Consider the following 19,322-nt stretch of genomic DNA (forward strand, 5'->3'; position numbering starts at 1 on the left):
CCGTACTCTCTATCATCTGCAGTGGCGCCTGTAGAAAATGTTCAGTGGGGTGGCCAGGTGGGGCAAGTGAAAATCTTGGGGTGGCACTAGCATGGTAACCGCAGGAGGTGGGGGATGTAATAACAGCAATTAATTTTCACGAAAACAGACTTGGATATTTCGCTTTTAATAGCCAAATGCAATAGAACAAACTGGATTTTTGGATTTAAACAAACTGGATTTATGGATTTAAATCTTGGGAGTTAAAACCTAAGGATACTGAACGCAATATTTTTCTCCTCATTACAAAAGGATTCTGTATCATATGGGACGCTTGACAACACTAACTGACACAAGAAGGCTGTGGCATCTGGCATGAGTGATTTATTTAATGTTAGCTACATACAATGCCATTGTGGGTAAAAGCCACTGGCAATTTTAGACTCTTTTTAGGGGTGCTCAAGCGACATCTCAGCACCCCTAAATAATGATAATAATAATAATAAATTATTATTATTATTGTTGTTTTGTTGTTGTTGTTATTGTTATTATTATTATTATCTGAAATCATTTTAGCCCTCTAACGTTAGATTTTGCAAACTTGTCTGTTAGAGATGGGACAAACAATTACAGGTCCAAATGGCTTTATTTAAACAGTTTTAATGTTCAGTATTCTTTATAAAGTCATGATGTTACACATTCCGGTATATTAGGAGGTGGCATGCACCTTTAACGTAGGTAGTCCGCCACGCCAGTGAAAGGAGAAGGAGACGAAGTAGGTTAGTGAATTTCATGGCGCAGATAAAAACACACCTCCTGTCTGTCGGGTTCGCCTCTGACACTTTCCTCCCACACTGTAGCTGGTTTACTGAAACCTGCAGAGGCACTAACGCTAGACGTTGTAGGTGCGGTGGGTGCACAACAGGCTGAGGCAGCAGTAAGGCTGCTAACGTTAGCTAGCTCAGCTTCTTCAACTAACTTTACACCTGTTGTAACATCCGCTACTTGTTGCTCCTCCGTCATGGAGTTTCTTGCCATATTGTCTTCTTTTAACTGACTGAAGGTCATTTGAAGTTCTTCAGTTAGAACAGTCAGAATTCTCATTTGGGTCTGTCCTTTAGTTCTTTGGCTTTGTTAACTGAAAAGAGCCTCCTCCAAATAGTTTTTGTTCACTAGCTATGATTGCGTTAAGCAAAATGGAGAAGGGCCTCACACTGGTCTTTATCCAAATCACTAAAACTGCCCCTGTACGTACATTTAAGATGACAGACACAAATGTAATGTTATCCACTTCACCAGCTAAGCGGACACTGTGTAGCTGGCTATATCATAAATTTCTAGTTAATGGGCTAAGTTACTGTAGTTTCAGTAGCCGAATCCTAGATGTGTTTTTTTTTTTTTAATGTAGGCTAATATGGTACATTTTAAAATAATTAAGTTTGGATGTGTCAAGCTAGCTATATGAATGGACTATGTTCTGCGGATGTGCACATATTGTAATATATATATATATATATAAATATTTTTGTTTCCAAAAATAATAAAATAGTAGCCTAATTTAATATGAGTTCTATGAATTATTTCTTTGGCCATGGTATAAGCGGAATAAACCACGACTGGCAGTGCAGTTCTATGCAAATGCACCACTTCAGGGTGGTTACCTCACTGCATTGCCTACAGCAACCCAATGTTCAATTAGAATAATGTTATAAATTGATATGAATCAATTTATACCTTTTATTAGATTATAAATTCTCTGGTTGTTACGTTTGCCTTTTGGTTGACAGCACAAAGAGTGAGAGAGGAGGACAGAGGGTGAGAGAATGAGAGAGCAGGATGGAGTTGGCAGAAAGAGAGAGCAAGAAAAATATTTTGTGGTGTAAAACTCACTTACTAGTAATTCATTAAAAGTATTATCGTTGTAAATTAAAATATCATGTATAGAAAAATATTAATGTATTAATTGTTATCCAATGAAATGAGTGATTTAGCAGGGGGGTTGAACACTTTTGCAAGGCACTGTATGCATGTCACATTCTCATTAGGGGCTGGGCCCCCCCCCAAAGGTCCGATCCTAGAATCGTCCCTGGTAAAAGCCATGTAGATAATTTGATTCTCTAAGCCTAAACACGATTAACGGCGATGGCAAAATATATCTGGATTGAAACAACAAAAACACGGTTACGTTTTAAATGGCGATGTATTACTAAATGATGTGATGTAACCAACTGGCTAATAGGCTATCCACAATCAACGCAGCCAGCTAATTTATTCATAGCGACCTAGGGAGACCGGACCGGACAAACACAACCATCTTACAAAAGGAAAAAAACAACAAACATCTGAAATCTGCAGTAAAAACAATAAAATACGCACTTTTCCAGTTCGAACTTGGACAAGTCCTGTCATTACAGATATAGTGTAGTGGTCAGTGTCTGATAATTCTGCGGAGTGGAAGCTGAAATTGCGAAATTGCAGAAATGCGAAAATACAAAGCTAAAAATAAATGTAACAACAACAATAATAATAATAATAATAATAAATTGGCTAGTGGGGGGTGGCATGGCCCCTGGCCACCCCTTGGAGGCGCCCCTGATCATCTGGGGCGATTAACCATCTGTGCGACCAGAGGTGGGTCGATAAGCACTAACGTTCCAGCAATGCATTTAATCAGAATCGTTTCATGTGAATGTCAAAGTACAGTCTTATGCGTGAATACGACCTAACAATGTAAACCGCCCTGGACAAGGGTGTGGGCCGGGCAAATATGAAACCTGTCTGCCAACATCCTAGTTAGCCAGCTTACTTTAACTCACTGGCGTGGCACTGTAGTGTTACTTAGCAGCGGTTATCTTTCACAAAGGCTTGCAAATGTATGACATGAAACAACAAGATGGCTATCCAGCCGATTTAGCGTGATACTCTAGTCTAACGTACTGTCCATGCTTCCTCGCTAGGGACATAACCCCTTCCTCCTAAGATGTTAGCTAGACGGCTGACCAATTTAGCCAACTAGCTGTAGTGGACGAAGCTAATTACCTGTAATGAACAGACAGCTAGCGGGCATTATGCAATAGGATCCTTTACTTAGCTGGTTAGTTGCCAACTAGCTAGCTATAAGGTGCCAGCCTCAAAACCAGGGACAATATACAATTGCAAAGACCGAGCAACTTCTAACAAGTAACATCCAAGCACTAGATAGACAGCTAACGACCTAGCTAGCAAGCCAGGAACTGGTCGAGTTTGCCAGTGACCTAGCTCATACATGACAATGTTCTCTCTAAAATACATCATGCACTTCTGCTATGGCAAGCACAAAAATTCGATAATGGGTCTCTAACTAACGTTAGCTTGCTTGCACGTTTATTGGTAATGCTAAACTATAAACATATTATTAAATTATAACGTTGCACAGCTAGCTAAAGAAATTGATATTGCTACCCTGCTCACCGCTGTTTCGAAAGACCAGAGGCTAATGATGTGTAAGCTGGCAGGCATTTTCAGAGAAATGTTAGAGTGACGATCAGACAGTCTCCCAGAACCGTGAACCTTCTGAACTTACCGTAACAGCATCCCTACAGTGCCAAACGCACGCAGGGATGGACTGAGTCTGGCAAAAGTCCCAATACAGGCAAAACCACGTTATTTCCACAAAGACTTCTTGCCACCGAGACAAATGGTTATCCTCTTTCTGTGATTTCGTCCGATCTTATTTTTTCCGATTGAAAACTAACGAGCTAAAATATGAGCAACCTATAGTGAGTTTGTAGCTAGCTTGAAGCTGGCAACGAGTCACACCTGATATTACTAGGTGGGTAGCTAGCTAACAAACAACACCTTGACCCTAGATCTAGCTAGCCACCTTTTTCAGTTCGGCTTCAGCGTCCTTATATAACACTGAGACTGAGTGGCTGTAGTCATAATTCAAGTTACTGTCCAATTTGAATCACCGACCGCCATACCAATTATGTAATTTACATCAGAAACCTCCTTTGTGAACAAAAATCGGTACACCCAGGTGATGGTTCCACCAAATACTTAGTTCGAGCATGTCCATTACAGCATTTTTAGACACAAAAGAAAACCAATGATGTCGGGCGCTCTCAAGAGCCAACACGGGGTAAGCCAATAGTAATTAAGAAGAGGTGGGCCTACTGGTGTTCGGTTGCATGGGCATTCTTGTATTTCAACTCTCCCGGATGTTGACCCTCGTCTCTAACAACAATTCACACGTGACTGACATTTATGATCCCAACAGGAGACATACATTGACATTTGCAGCCAGAGATCACGAAGCAAGAAATTCCCCGAAAGCGTCCCACTCTCAAATAGTGCAGATGCGACTGTAGCTCTTCCGGGACAACAGTGGTTAAAGCTGTACTGCAAAACAAAAATGTTTTAAAATAACCTAATTATACACTACAGTTAGCCATTATTTGTTAGATTCTGTGCTATAGAATTCGATAATCTCGGTGGCAGTTCATTATATCGCGTTATTATGAATTCTGACTAAATTTCTGATATAGAGAGATAGCAGTTAAATATGAGGTCTGCTTACACCTCAGGATTTTGATCAAGTGGGGCAATCACCCTACAGAAACCCTGCATGCAGAGTCCTGCAACAGAATCCTTCATGAAAAGACACCTAACAATGCATGTTGTACAGAATTAAGCCAATATCAATCGCTAATTAACACCAATAAAGGATACATTAAATTATGGAAACATCTACAAAGTAGTGAATTCTTATAATAAGGCTTTGAAATGCCATGGGTTGAGTCCACAGAGGAGTTCACCCAGTCAGCTGGTCCTGAGGCTGATAGATAGATAGATCCACAGACAGATACTTTATTGATCCAAAAAGGAAATTGCCTTTACTCATGGGGAAACATCAAGAAAATCATGAAGCAAAACGGCGTGCTACCTGGCCGTGAAGAGAACACACCGGACAATCTCACCACAGTAAAAATATCTGAAAACTACGGCAACGTATGGTCTCAGCAAGCGTAGCCTGGCCAGAAATAGGACATCACAGGTAGACATGGCTGCCCAAAGAGGAAAGGTTGTGTTCACAATGTCAACTAACAGAGGCTGAGACAGAGCAACACTTTTATTACTATTTTGAAATACAATAATATGAATAAGGAAGAACAGTCCTCTTTGGCAAATTTGCAAAGATTTCCCCATATTTCAACTCGTCCCTGAAGTGCAGAATTCTCCTAGGAGAGGTGGGGAGTTGTGTGAGCCTGGCAGAACAGTATATAGTCAGGCCCAGAATTACTAGCACCCTGGATAAAAATGAAGAAAATAGGCTATATATAATAAACAGCACTAATCTTTTTGTTATGTGAAAGCTATATACTTTTATTTCAATACATGTATTCTAATGTTTCATTGTTATTTATTACATAATCAATTTTTTTTCTGAAAACCAGAAGAGAGTGCTATGGTCAGATGAGACCAAAATTGAACTTTTTGGCAATACACACCATCAGCATGTTTGGAGGCAAAAGAGAAATACATACAAGGAGAAGCACCTTATACGTACTGTGAAATATGGAGATGGGTCATTGATATTTAGGCGATGTTTTGCTGCCAGTGGTCCAGGAGCATTAGTTAAGATCAACAGAATAATGAATTCCACCAAGTACCAGGAAATTTTGGCAGAAAATCTGGTTGTGTCTGGTAAGAGGCTGAGACTTCGTCATCGGTGGATTTTCCAGCTGGACAATGACCCAAACTACACCAAAATTCATACAGAAATGGTTAAGTGAAAACAAAATCCATGTTCTCTGCAATGGCCATCTCAGTCTCTGGACTTAAATTCCACAAATTCCACAGTTTACTTACTTAGTATTTTTTGTGCATATTTATCAAGGGTGACAATAATTCTGGACCTGATTGTCTCTGCCTTTCACAGCCTGACAGACAGTGACGTGCAATATATCCCTGTCTGTTACATCCTGAGAAACAGTGACAAGCAGGGCAGTAGGAACCCGGGGGGGGGGGGGCATGGGGGACGTGGGGGGATTCTCTGTTGCCTACTACTGAACAGTATTCTGGTTTGAATATGTTGTAATTTTAATATATAACGTTAGCTGTTACTTATTTCACATGATCATTAATGAACCAAAGCTAATGTTTAGCTAGCAGCTGTTCTGTCGCTGACATAGGCCTATGCTGAAGTAAAGTTAGGTACTTTAGGTTAGGTAAGTTAGGTTAGTGAGGTATCAGCTAGCTAGCTAGTAATACCGGTGGAGAGAATAAACGTGACCAACTTTGTGAAGAAAACTTCATCACAGTATTCAGTCGACATTTTAAGTTTTAGAAGCTGCAGGCGAATAAATGTTTTGTTTAACTGCCTCTGCAGTTAAACAAAAAACGTGCACACAGTATGTACTGTACTTCCACGACTTTCCTGTTGCTCAAGGCAGAGATTTTCATCAATTTTCACACACATTTTCCCTGGCTACACAGTGAGGGAAAACCTGTCTGCTTGTGTGTAGTCCAGAATTGGTAGTCTTCTGCTGTGATCACATGGTGTGCCATCATTACATAAAAGTGTGACATTTGGTTATGTGGATTAGTGTCATACACTCCAATCTCCACAAGGAAAATAACTCATATATAGGCCTAATGAGACACATCCTAATGTTGGTGACACACCTTCATGTTGGGCAAACTCTGCCCTGGATGTGCATCTCCTATGTCCAGATGAGCTTAGTAGTAACAGAGGTGTGCAGCTCTTCTTGAAAGCACTTAAGCGGTGTTACACGTGCGTACCTTCTCATTTCAAGCCATCCTGATACTGTTTTATTCTTCAATCAAGATATAGCTCCTTTAAGGACTGGATTACGTATACAGACATAAAATTCATAGCAAGTTGCATCCCCCCCAAAATCAAACTCTCTCCTTCGCCTTGGTGACAAGCCAACAATATCTGTGCCTATCACACTGGACAGACAGTGTCAAGTCAATATATCTGGCCTGTCATACCTGAGAGACAGTTGGCAGTGCAATATATCTCTGCCTGTCAGACTAAGAAAATAGTGGCAAACAGTATATGTTATTCCACAACTAGCAAAAGCCATACCTTTTTCACACCACCTCAGCAGGCAGATAAAATTTGCAATACATTTGCAAGTGTGGTAATATGCACTTATGTTTTGTTTGAATCATTATTAATTATACAAAAAAATCACAATCAATTCAACCCCATTTAATACACAATCAGACACAGTATCAATATGTAAACCCCCGTAAATGTAAATTTATTGGCACATTCAAACATTTCATAAACGCCATAATTAAGACTTTTTAGAAATAAACCTTACAGACTGAAAAGCTTTCAGATTTCCAAACCCAGAGAATAAAACTTCCAGATTTCCCAACAGGATCTCTAGGGTTTCCAATTTCTGATTTTCTCTGGAAAATGCACAGTCATGCACTTTATGACAGTGCAACTGGAAAAAAGACTGGTTGAATCAAGTAGCTTGTAGTGTGCATAACTTTTCAAACACTTCCCTTTACGGGCATTATAGAGTAATATTAGGGCCACGGCAGGGTTGACAAATGAGAACGCCATGCAATAACTTCAACAAACTGCAGCGCAATACAGTAGAGAAAGCCTTTATTGTATTAAATTCCTGAATAGCATAAGAAAAACCGTTACACTGATTTACTGAACTATGATGGATGCAATCATAACATCATTTCAGGAAGTGGGCCGGGTAAAATTATAGAGGACATTAATTTATTCTAGTAGTAGCTCAAATATCACTGTGTGGAATGTTTCCTTTCATGCAGGTATCGAAAACAGAATAGTTTTGATAGAGCTCACACATTTCATCCTTACACAAGAACCCAGGAAATGCATCACTCTATAATTATATTATCTTTGCTTAATAGTAGACTTCCAATTCTGAAATGCCCAGCCAGGAAACACACACTTATTTTAGGAGAGAGGGTAATGGAAAAGCACCTGAATAATCAGATGCAGATTGCAAAATGAAGGGATTGTGGAAATTCAGTTTGAGAAGTAATAAAATTATCAACAGGAATAAAATCCCCCACTACACAACGGATGATCAAAATAATTTCCAAAAATCGGATTTTTTTTCAGAGCACAATGGGAAGAAACCCTTCCGCACACATTTAAAATTTCACAAATTAAAAAAATAGCTTTTGAAAAACTGACTTTGTCACATGCAGAGCTGAGGAATTTAAGAGTTCTTGGTAAAAAAAAAAAATGAGTAACTGGGTAATTGGTGCATTCAGGTCAAGTGCTAACACAATCTCTGATCTTGTAATCTTGTGATGATCCAGTCCAGCGTGGGAATCAAACAGCAAACATATGACCCTCTAAGGAAATGTCTCCAACAGAATTTTAGCCATTTATTTGTTTTTTTTTTGCATATTTTTGACAGATAAATACATGCTTAAAGTGCTACCATGTAAATGAAACAAAACTGATCGAAATGCATCTCAGTGATCACACTTATTGAGGGCTAATGAATCTTGAACGGAGATGTCTTTGAGAATGTCAATGAGAGTTAATCATGAATTTATCTGACCTTATTAAAATTTCATTTAGAGGTTATTACTTGGAATTTATAAACAAACTATGAACAGTATTAATACATCCTACCCATTTTGGGCTCTTCAAACCACAAGTCTTTCAGCACACTCTTACGTGCAAAATAGTTCAGTTTCCCCCCAAGGCGTTTAGGGGATCATCAAAAATACTGTGGCTCTTGTCCTCCGTCGCACTTGAGTCCTGGGTGGGCGGGCTCTTCTTTGATTTGGAGCTGGACTTCACCACAGGTTTTATGGTGCTAGATGAAAAGATGTCATCTACATGACAAAAAATGCATTACATTACATAATTGACATTTAGCACACGCTCTTATCCAGGGCGACATACATGAGTTACAATTTCATCTGTTTATACAGCTGGATAATTACTGATTGTAAATATAACCCCTTTCGGTTACTAGTCCTGCTCCTTACCAATATACCACACTGTTACCACAAAATATTTGTGAATTCATGACATTTATAGTTTCACTTTGGCACAGTAATCTGCTACAGATCATAGTGTGGATAGTCAGATACAGAGTATGGATAGCCTGGCCCAGCATATGACTTGTATTTAGATATTACCATCACTGTGGCTGGTAAAGGACCGCACAACTCATACCCTTGGGACTGCATCACCTCAGGAGGGATGAAAGGGAACTATGCCTGTAGACCGGCAACCCACCCATATCATCGTCAAATATGGACTTTGTTTCCACTTTCTTCTTCGTCTTCTTCTCATTTGGTTTCGTTGTGGCAGTCAGGTCTGCGAAGATGTCCACATTGTCGTCGAACAGGCTTGCATCCAGGACCTTCTCCTTCTGCTTCTGCTTCTTGGGAGCTTTGTCTTTGTTCTCTACCACTTCATCCTTGTGGGAAAAGAGAGAGACATTGAGCTCCACTCAGCTTATAACTGTATACAGGTTAATTCCATGTTCTGTGGTCCTGCTCGATATGCAGGCGGTCCTGTTTGTATCCCACTAGCTTTACTTGCTCCTGTAGGATGTACACACTGTGCTTAAATGCACAACAATTCCAAGCGCATGCAATTATCAGGAGCCAACCCTATAATTAACTGTACTTACAACACAGGGTGGATTGCAATGCTGGAGGGTATTTTTCAGGGCTGCCCCCGACCAAAGATTTTCCTAGTCGACTAGTAGTCGTTAGTTCAAGCCATTAGTCGACTAGTCGTCGCACGTTTATGATATTAATTTAATTATTTAAATATATATTTATGGGGCATCAGAAAATGGTTTCAGTTCCAGGGTTGAGAAGGAATGTAGTAAGTAACACTGTTGACACTGTGCTACATTACAGAGAAATACAGAGCGAGCCGCCTGTTAACGACAGTGTTAACGGCAAAAGCGGTAATGATTCTGAATGTGTCAGAGCAACCAGCAAGGAGACTGAACATTTTGTTAATTCATTTCAACACAGTATAACATCACACAACTTATGAACTTCTAACACCACCACAATAACTTATAAAGCAAATGATAAATCAAAAAACAGCCTTCTGTTAAAGTTTTGTTAAGTTTTTGTTAGCTGTCGGCTGCGAAGACGAAGTTGAGGGCTGGGGAGTCATCTTCGCAGTATAGTGGATGCGCCTATAGAGAGAAATGCACATGAAGTTAACCCTTTCGCATATAACTTATTTTTATGCTATGTTACATGCTTCGTTATGTTTTCATTAGCGTTAAGTTTCTCATAGTTTCCAGTTAGCACTTGCTATATTTTTTAACATTAAATCGCTGTTTCCCCAAAGCTAAAATTAGCGAGAATTTTTCCAATCTAGTGTTCTAATCGCACCGGTTTTAGCATATGTGCTAAATGGCTAATCACGGCGGTGTGACCGTACGCGCAAAAGGTTTAAACATGCAGTAAGCGAGGTAATTTAGCTTCCCCAGTCCCCATGAACACTTGGATAAGCCTAATAGCGCATATGACAATATATTTATTTAGCTGCATATAGCCTTAACTTTGCCATTCGTTTGTAGAGCTTGCATGTCACCTACTTGGGGTCATCCTTTACATGCTCGAAATGATTCCACACTTTTCCTGCCCGACAAAGTCTAATAACTTATTAACGACAAGGCGCAGCTCCCGAATGGAGTTTGAGTTTTTTTTTTTTCCTGCAACTAACTGACCAATGAAAACCCGGTCAACTAAGACTCTACTCATTGACTAACGGTTTTGTCTTCTATTAAGGGGGCAGCCCTAGTATTTTTACTTTTGTGATGTAAAGCACAAGGACTTTTTCCCAATGGAAAGCTTGCCAGGCCTCCAAAGAGTCATTACATTAGTCCATCTCTGAAATGCTGACAGGCTGGAAGGCAGATGCTGCCATAGTTTGTGTGTTGCAAGCTGTCTGGGACTTGAACCCATGACCTCCCATTCTCCAGACAGTCACTCTTATTCTAAGACTGTCCCTTGTGCAAATGTTCAAATTCTTAATCATTACTGAACCATCACGAAATGTGGCAGTTTTTCTTTTATGAATTTGACTTAGTTCCTGTTTTATGAATGCACCTTGGTTTCTGTCTTCAAAATGAGACTTGTTTTTTGTTTTAAGAATCAGACTTAGATTCTATTTTAAGAATGACACCCTGCACATTGAATAATCATGATAAATGGCAATACTTGGAAAATGTTCTGTTTTGCTGAGTTGGCTTCGGCCTTAGCTTCTTTTTTAGCTGAGCTCTTTCCCGCCCCAAAAATGTCGTCGTCCTCATCATCTAGGAAGGGCACGGCCTTGGCTTTCTTGGCTGGCTTCTGCTTGACCACCTGGAAGAGGTCCTCCTCATGGTCATCAAAGATGGATGGGGCCGCCTGCTTCTTCTGACCACCCTTCAGCACCTCCTTCGGACTCTTGGCCTTGGGTTTTGGGGAGGGGGTCTGCTTGCTGACAGGGGTGAAGAGGTCGTCAGACCCAAAGAGGTCGTCGTTGGCAACAACAGGGGGCCTCTTAGGTTTGGCGCCTTCAGAAGGGGCGGAGTCTGCCGGGTTGGAGACTGGCAGCCTCAGCGCTGAAGCTTTGGAGGGGGCTGGGGCAGGGGTGGTGGCAGGGGCGGGGGCAGAAGTAGCTGTGGGCGGGGGGTGAGAAGAGGGCGTGGCTGTACTGGGTCCCGCCTCCTCCTGCCCTTCATCTTTTAGCTCGTCAGACAGCTGAGCTGCCAGGTGTCTGGCTGCCCTGGTCTGTGGCCTCCGCCGGCCTGCTCCTTTGGCACGACCCTGCAGGGTAGAAAAAGGTTTTGCTGGTGTTTGCAAAATGACTTCTGAGAGAACAGAATCCCTTTATTTTCAACCTACAACAGCTGGGCTGAATTTTGCCAGCATGAAAACCTGGTTTTATACCTTGGACAATATGGAAAGAATCAGAACTGCTATTTTAGATGTTCAAAACACATTGCAAGATATCACTTACTCGAAAGAAATGGGCCATACAGTACAGTAAGTAGCAACTATTCTTATTTGTGGAATTTTACAGCATTTGTTGCTGTTGTTTCCAAAGCTCTATCTATTCAAAGTAATGTTGTGCCAATGACTGGCCAGTGACAAAATTTCAATTTCAATACACTCCACTATAGTGCACACCTTCAAAAACTCAGACAGAACCTGAGCTTCTTAAATTAAAAAAATAATTTCCATATCATAGCATCCATGAACATCAAAGTTCATGGATGCTCTGAATGCAAAGCCAAAACCACAACTCAACTCTTAAAGGGCAACCTCTTTCAGTCTTGAATGAAACTATTCCAACTACTCCCTTTCAGGCAAGCAGACAACCTTTACAGAGTGCTTTCTCTGACATCCTCTCTAGCCTTTTCCCATAAGTCCCCTCTCCCATCCAGCATGCTCAAGGGACCCACCTTGTTGGCACTCTGTAATGTGGTGACCTGAGCGGGGGTGTCGAAGCTCACTCCCCCCTCCCTTGTCGTCTGGGGCTCGGAGACAGCAGCGGCGGGGCTTGGAGGCTGTCCCAGGACAGTAGTGGAGGAGGAGGGGGAGGGGGGTGACAGGCCCGGGATAACACTGACCGTTCCCGGGATCCTGAGAATGGCACCAGGCAGGAGGCTGGCCGGGTTGATGGTCATGCTGGCCTGTACATGGACACAGACAATATCTGTGAGGCAACTGCCTGAGTCCCACCCCTAACACACTGCCTTCAGCCAATCATAACCCACCTCACTCCCCAGCACAGGAGTTGTGCAATTTGGAAAGAAACAGGTTTACCCAGGCAGAGTACCTCAGTGCCAAATACAGAGCATCATAAAAGTGTTTCCCAAATGACAGCAGAGTGTACAAGTGTATCAATCAATCACAATCATCCCCACTTACACAATCTGCCATTCACACAGGCTTACAGCTCCCCCTCCCCCCAGACATTCTCAAGTTCTGATCCAGCTTACAGAGTGATTGAGGATGAGGATGAAAGCTGAGGTGCCGAAGGATCAGGTCAAGTAAAAATGCATAAGCAGAGAGGTACATACTTATAGGTATGTACATATACTTCAGCCTGGAAGAAAACTGCAGTGCAAGAACATGCCAACAATGCAGAAAAAGGGAAGCCTTACACCAAGACCAAGTTACGGAAAAAGACATGTACTTTTGTTCATCTGACTTCTGCTTTGAGCAGGAAGTTCAGGGTGCTTCGAGCAACAAGCAAGGCAGAAGAACGAGAGGCCATTCAGATGGAGTAAGGAGAGTGGAATTTTAAGGTAAAAAAGGGTAATAAATGTTTACTTGGAGCTTTCCAATCCGTGAGGAGGGCTCTTTAGATTTAACAGGGGTTGTAGGTTTCTGTGCAATTGGACAAAATAAGTCATATTCAGTACACTACACAAAAACACAGGAACAGCTTCATATGTATAATTCTCTTGACTCATATATACGATCTGTTTACTATATTGACCCAAATATAAGTCGGTCTGGATTATAAGACGACTCCCACAAAAAACAAATTAAATTTAAAAAAACTTTAAGAAATCAAGTATGAAAAAAATATACGTTTCCGCACTTACACAGAAAGTGAGGCACATGCAAATAACTGCATGAATACTGCTTGCCTGCAGCCAAAGGCTATTTTATATGCAAGTCCCACAGTGCACCACAAGACAGACAACACCAGTTGGAGGACTGGCACTTGACAAAGTGATGGCTGTTTTGACAGTTGCCAATTGGCAAGGAACATGTTTAAAATGTTAGAATTAAAAATGTCAGCAGTTTTTGGTGACATGAGCTCTAACTGAAATGAGTCTTTCTTTTGGCAGAGAAATCCCCAGTGTTTGACATAGCCCATGGATGTGGGCGAGCACCCTGGCTGCTTTGTAGTGGCACATGCTTTGCTTCACCTACTCCCAATTGACAAGGAGTCACAGTGCAGTGAGCTTACTGCTCAATGACCAGTTCCAAAGCCTAAATGAAACAGGAACATCAAAAATAACTACATAAATAAAAGCTCACACCTGCTGAATGCATGCTCTTTCCCGTGGTGTTGTTTTGGCCAATGGCACCACCTACTGGAACTTAGCATGACTGCAAGTTGGACCAGTCCGTGAATTCAGTGTAGTATGTTTTAAAAATATGGGCCATTAAGATGATAGGTATTTGACCATTTTTTCATGAGAGCTTGTTAATGGGAGCAAAGTATGTAACTATGCATTTCAATGCGTCTGACACTGTTTATGACTGCTGTACAGCACTAATTTGTAATGATAAAACACTAAAACTGGAAATTGCTCTAAAGCACTTATATTTATTTGACTCACCTCAGTATCTGCAGATAGGGGTGCACTGGCAGGTTTGACAGAGGTATCCTCGTTCCTGGGCTTCTCTGCCACTTTCTTTACGAAATCAAATCAGAGGAACTCTGCGTGAAGTTATATTTCACAACCGCGAGACATCTGCATCAAATCTAGTTCTACTGACTGCCTCATACTACATGCTGTCCTCACTCCAGAACAGAGAAGCGAGACCTGTCCTGGAGGGCCGCGGTGTCTGCTGGGGGTTGGTCTCTGCTTCATCTCTTAATTGTTTAACTGAAGGAACCATCTGCATATGAGGTCAGGACTGAAAACCTCAGGACTGAAGCGCCTGAAGTTCTGCCCATCCATGCCACAGAGAATATTACAGCTGGTAACATGCGGTAATACAGAGGGTGGCCCAAACGAGAAATTTTAAAATGGTAAATTCAGCACCACTACATCACTGTAGCTTCATCAAACTGAAGCAGATGATTTAAAAAAATGCATTTCAAAAGACAGTCAACTGGTCAGATTTAGATAGAATGTGGTTATAGCAATGCATTGAGTGGTGAAGTAAGTTCTGTACCGGGGGTGATTTTGGCTTGGCGGAGCTGAAGAGGTCATCCTCGTCATCGTCACCGAACAGCGTGGGAGCCGCCGGCTTGACCGATCTTGGTGGATCGCTCTGGAGAAAGAGAGCAGCAGTATACAGCAAAACCACTTGCATAACTCACAACCTGTCAGGCCATTTCGGTCATTTCATCCCACGTCCAATTCTGATAATCAAACCTATGGATCAGGAGTGATGGATTTAAGCACGTCTTCACTCTTTATACCGAACCACATCAGGGAAAGAGCATTTTTACCTCATCAGAATAAATCACTACAACAAGCTCCACAGGAAAAGAGGCAATTTCACAGTGCAGTGAGGCCAGGGATGCCGAGATACTGAGTGGATTAAGCATCTTTAAAGAATTTAATGGAGGTTATCCTGAGACAGTATCTGTAGTCCTAGATCCTTTGTCAAACGGGGTATGGGCACTTCACCTCAGCAAAGAGGGGGACTAAAGAGATATTTTATAACTGCTTGAGATCTGTCAACCTCACACCACAGGGGGGTCGATCCATTTTTATACAGCGTACTAATTGTATTACCATAAAGCTACAAGTAATGTTGCATGGATGTATGTTCATACATATGTGGGTATACATACATGGACATTTGTACAAAACATAAAAATATAAATTGTGCAGAAAATACTGCCTCTATGGATTTGTACAGATTACCTACATGGCTGTGCTGGAACAGTAAACATGAGACAGTGTTACAGCTGACTCTTGTGTTTAAGAAATAAAAATGTAGTGTAGGCAATCTATAGTTCTGATAGCACAAGATTATAGAAATCAACACCCCATTGACATGGGGAAAAAACACAGATGACACATCTTCCTCTCAGCGTGCTACAGAGCATGGGGGTGGCTGGGCTTAAAGAGATCCATACTTCGTGTTTCCCAGATGATGCAAAGAGGTCAACATCGGGATCATTGTCCTTCTGCTGCTTCTGGCTGAACAGCAGCTCCTCATCCTGGAAGACCCCCGTGCTCTTGGTGCGAGACCTCTGCTCCTGGACCTAAAACAGAGGCCAAATAACAATGATGGCACCCTTCCTGAAAACATACCAGTTAGCTTAGCTTTTTAGTGAGCTGAATTTTCCTGCTCGAGCCAGGATTGCTTTTCAAATTTCTTGAACTGGAATCAAACTTTAAAGGAATCTTAACCTTTAGTGTGTTTTTGGCCACTGGCTGAGTGGATACGGTCGTGGGCAGGGTCTCATCTTCCTCGTCATCCTCGAACAGGCTTAGGATATTCTTCTTGGGCTTGGTCTCCTGCTCCATGGGGGGAGGGCTGTCTTTGTACGGGAAGTCATCCTCATCAGGGTCGTCCAGCAGACTCTTGGTCTGATCATTCAGCCACAGTGAGAGAGATAAACATTAAGAGTCATACTGGAGTCACACCAGAGTCGCAATGGGGTCACAGTGGAGTCCACAGACCCACACAACTAAACAATGTATGCTATCCTACCAAAAGTCATCTGATTGCAGTAAAATGGTCGTGACTATGGGTTTGAAGAGGATAACAGAAGAGCCAGCAGAGCCCCCAAAGTCAACATGAGAGAAAATTAATCCCTATTATTGCTTTAAAGGAGTAGTGGACAATACCACCAGCTTTCTAGCAGAAATTTGAAGACTCCCACAATGCACTGAAGCAGTCATTAAGGTCAAAGGTAGCACAACATGCTATTAATTACTTGGAATTTTTGAAAGACATTTTATTCATAACTACCTGTATACCCTGACTTTTGGTAGGATTGTGTACATTTCGTTGTCTTTCAACCCATCCATAATTGAAGCTGATGAGGAAAACAGATGCCTACATGACATCACCAGATGCAAAGCAGTCTCACAGCACACATTTCTCCCAGCAGGACAAACTACATTGCTAGGAGCATGATGCAAATTGCGGGGAAAAGTGTTGAAATAGTCCTTGTATGAATCGCTTGATAAGGTGTATGTTAAATGCATCCAGTCAGGAGAACAATCTTGTGTTTAAGTGCTTTTTCTGTGTGATTAATTCAAGTACTATTTTCAGACTTTACCGTGGTATACGGAATGATATAGCCGACTTTTTAAACATTTATGAGGTAAACTTTAACGAGCCAAATTACCACAAATCCCACAGGTGACAGATTCTGGTTTAAGAAGAAAGTCAAAGAATCTTTGAAATCTCTTTATCTAATATTATCTTTTTTATAGTTTTTTCCCATGTAAGTGGTCATTGAGTGCTAGAAAAAAGAGCCATTTATTAAGCATATTGCAGTGAGACATGTCTGAGTCTGTGGAAGCCTTGCAGTCAATAGTGTGGTTTGAGGTTGAGTAAGAGAGTGTTTTATTAAAGGTACAGCAGTGAGACATCTGAGACTGTGTGATTACTAGCGGAACCTCACCTTGGCTCCGTCCTGCTTCTCCCCCAGCACATCGATCCCCCCGAACAGGCTGACAGCCCCAGGTGGCTTCTTCTTAGGCTCCACGCTCTCCGCCTGCAAGTTCTCTATTAGGGGCTTCTCCACCGGGGGTGGGCCCTGTTTATCCCCCACCTTCTCTCCACCTTTGGGGGTGGGGGCCGGGGAGCCGGTGGTTGAAGTCTATAGTAACCATAACGACAATAGAATTTCATCACAATCCAGGACTGCCTGCCTATTGGTCCTCACCCTCACTGGCAGTTTCCACTGTAGATACTCATCATAATGGCAGGAAACATCAGCACAAGTGCATCTCCATGGCAGAGCCACAGACTCCAGCTGCCTGTGGTATTTATTTTTCCATGTATGGTCCTACAATGGTCCTCTCAGTAATATTCCTCATATGGTTGGCAGTGTGGCATAATGGGTAAAGAGCAGGGTTTGTAACCCCAAGCTTCAACTCCCTGGTGGGACACTGCTTTAGTCTTGGGTATGAATAAATGTGAACATGTAAAAATTGTTGGTTGTGTGAGTCACTCTGGATAATAGCATCTGCTAAGCAAAGTAATAATATCAACCACTGATTGTGTAGCTAAATTGTAGATAAAATCATTTGCAATGTTTGCAATGTCAATGAACTTCTGTGGATCATATAAATTCAATAATCCAATTTCTCCAGGTTTCATCATCACCTGACCTCACAACTTACGGAAACCAAAATGGGATAAACACAGGTAAAAGTTCACCTTCACTTCAGCTGCAGTGCTGCTAGTATTTGGCTTGAAACCAAAGAGCGAACCCTTTTCTTCATCATCCTCGTCTTCCTCTTCAAACAAGAGGGACACTCTCTGAGGCTTCTTTTTACTGCAGGGACATAAACAGACAAGTATGCTAAAGCTAAAGCCCATAATAAAGCTGCTAACCCTAAAGTCTGTGCTGAACTAAAAATATATTCTGAACATAAAGAAATATGCACAAATGAAACCAAAATCCATTGGTAACTTGGTATATCAGGCAAGTGAGCTACATATGGAGTTACACTGCTACTACTGTCTGTTACACAGATAGTCATTAAAGATATCAACTTGCAGTGTATTTAGTTAAATGTAGTATAAACGCATCTTCCCCCATCCTTACCTCCAAATCCCAACCTCCACACCCAAACACTCTCTGGCAACAAACCCCAACCTCCACACACAAACACTCTCTGGCAACAGACTAGTTATTTATGCACATAAAGTACACGATTATATGAGTTAAACAGGCATTGAAATGCAGAGGCGAAATGAAGAGAGGGACAGGTGATTGTACAGAATCAATGTACGCCATCTGTCCTGACAATTCAGCAGTACCTTGACTCTTTGGTGGCAGTGAAGAGGTCATCGTCATCATCATCATCATCAAACAGGCTGTCTTTCTGTGGAGTTTTGACACCAGGGAGTCTGGATGGGGCACTGTTGCTAGCCTTCATTCCTGTGGCTTTCACCTCAGGTTTGGTCTCACTTGGTTTGGTGCTCATCCACTGGTCCTGGTGCAAACAGGTAAGAGACCCACAATTCTCAGAGCCAATTAATATACGCATATACATATATACATACATATATACATATATACATATATATATATATATATATATATATATATATATATATATATATATATATATATATATAAATGTATTTTTTTTATTATTATTTTATATTATTTTTTTTTTAAACTGGAAGATAATGATGGTTGACAATTTCACTATGGCCTTACAACAATTGTTATAACAATTTCTGACATATCACATTTTCCTATATTCAAACTGCTTTCAATTCAGTTTCATTTTCAATTCAATTTTCAGCTGCCACATGTTTTTACATATTATAAATGTTGACAGTCTATGAAAAAACTAGGCTGCTAATATGGAAACGACAGGTGGGTTTGTGACATTGTCTTCCCTTCATTTTGTGAATGAATTTGGCTTGGCGAGAACCTGCTTTGCTCACAAACACTT

At 41.3% G+C, this 19,322-nt stretch overlaps 2 protein-coding genes across 4 annotated transcripts in view; both read right to left on the reverse strand.

Annotated features, from left to right (window-relative positions):
- The window catches only part of zfand4 (zinc finger, AN1-type domain 4), a 32,477-nt gene extending 28,476 nt beyond the window's left edge, over positions 1-4,001 (reverse strand). Inside the window, exon 1 of the mRNA XM_036546741.1 lies at positions 3,542-4,001. The gene's annotated coding sequence lies outside the window, so the exon portion shown is untranslated. The remainder of the gene's footprint in view (positions 1-3,541) is intronic.
- Positions 4,002-7,514: 3,513 nt separating this feature from the next.
- The window catches only part of washc2c (WASH complex subunit 2C), a 31,859-nt gene continuing 20,051 nt past the window's right edge, over positions 7,515-19,322 (reverse strand). For 2 of the 3 annotated variants that reach the window (XM_036546439.1, XM_036546437.1), the window contains 12 exons: positions 18,676-18,851; positions 18,070-18,187; positions 17,309-17,506; positions 16,083-16,262; positions 15,806-15,934; positions 14,890-14,988; positions 14,328-14,402; positions 13,303-13,359; positions 12,429-12,659; positions 11,200-11,790; positions 9,242-9,425; positions 7,515-8,832 (listed from right to left, as the gene is read on the reverse strand). In XM_036546439.1, coding sequence (XP_036402332.1) covers positions 8,684-8,832; positions 9,242-9,425; positions 11,200-11,790; positions 12,429-12,659; positions 13,303-13,359; positions 14,328-14,402; positions 14,890-14,988; positions 15,806-15,934; positions 16,083-16,262; positions 17,309-17,506; positions 18,070-18,187; positions 18,676-18,851 — 2,187 coding nt within the window. In that variant the 3' untranslated portion in view covers positions 7,515-8,683. The remainder of the gene's footprint in view (positions 8,833-9,241; positions 9,426-11,199; positions 11,791-12,428; positions 12,660-13,302; positions 13,360-14,327; positions 14,403-14,889; positions 14,989-15,805; positions 15,935-16,082; positions 16,263-17,308; positions 17,507-18,069; positions 18,188-18,675; positions 18,852-19,322) is intronic. The other variant, XM_036546438.1, reaches the window with a different exon arrangement.

This window comes from Megalops cyprinoides, chromosome 15 (genome assembly GCF_013368585.1).
Source record: "Megalops cyprinoides isolate fMegCyp1 chromosome 15, fMegCyp1.pri, whole genome shotgun sequence".
Lineage (NCBI taxonomy): Eukaryota > Metazoa > Chordata > Actinopteri > Elopiformes > Megalopidae > Megalops > Megalops cyprinoides.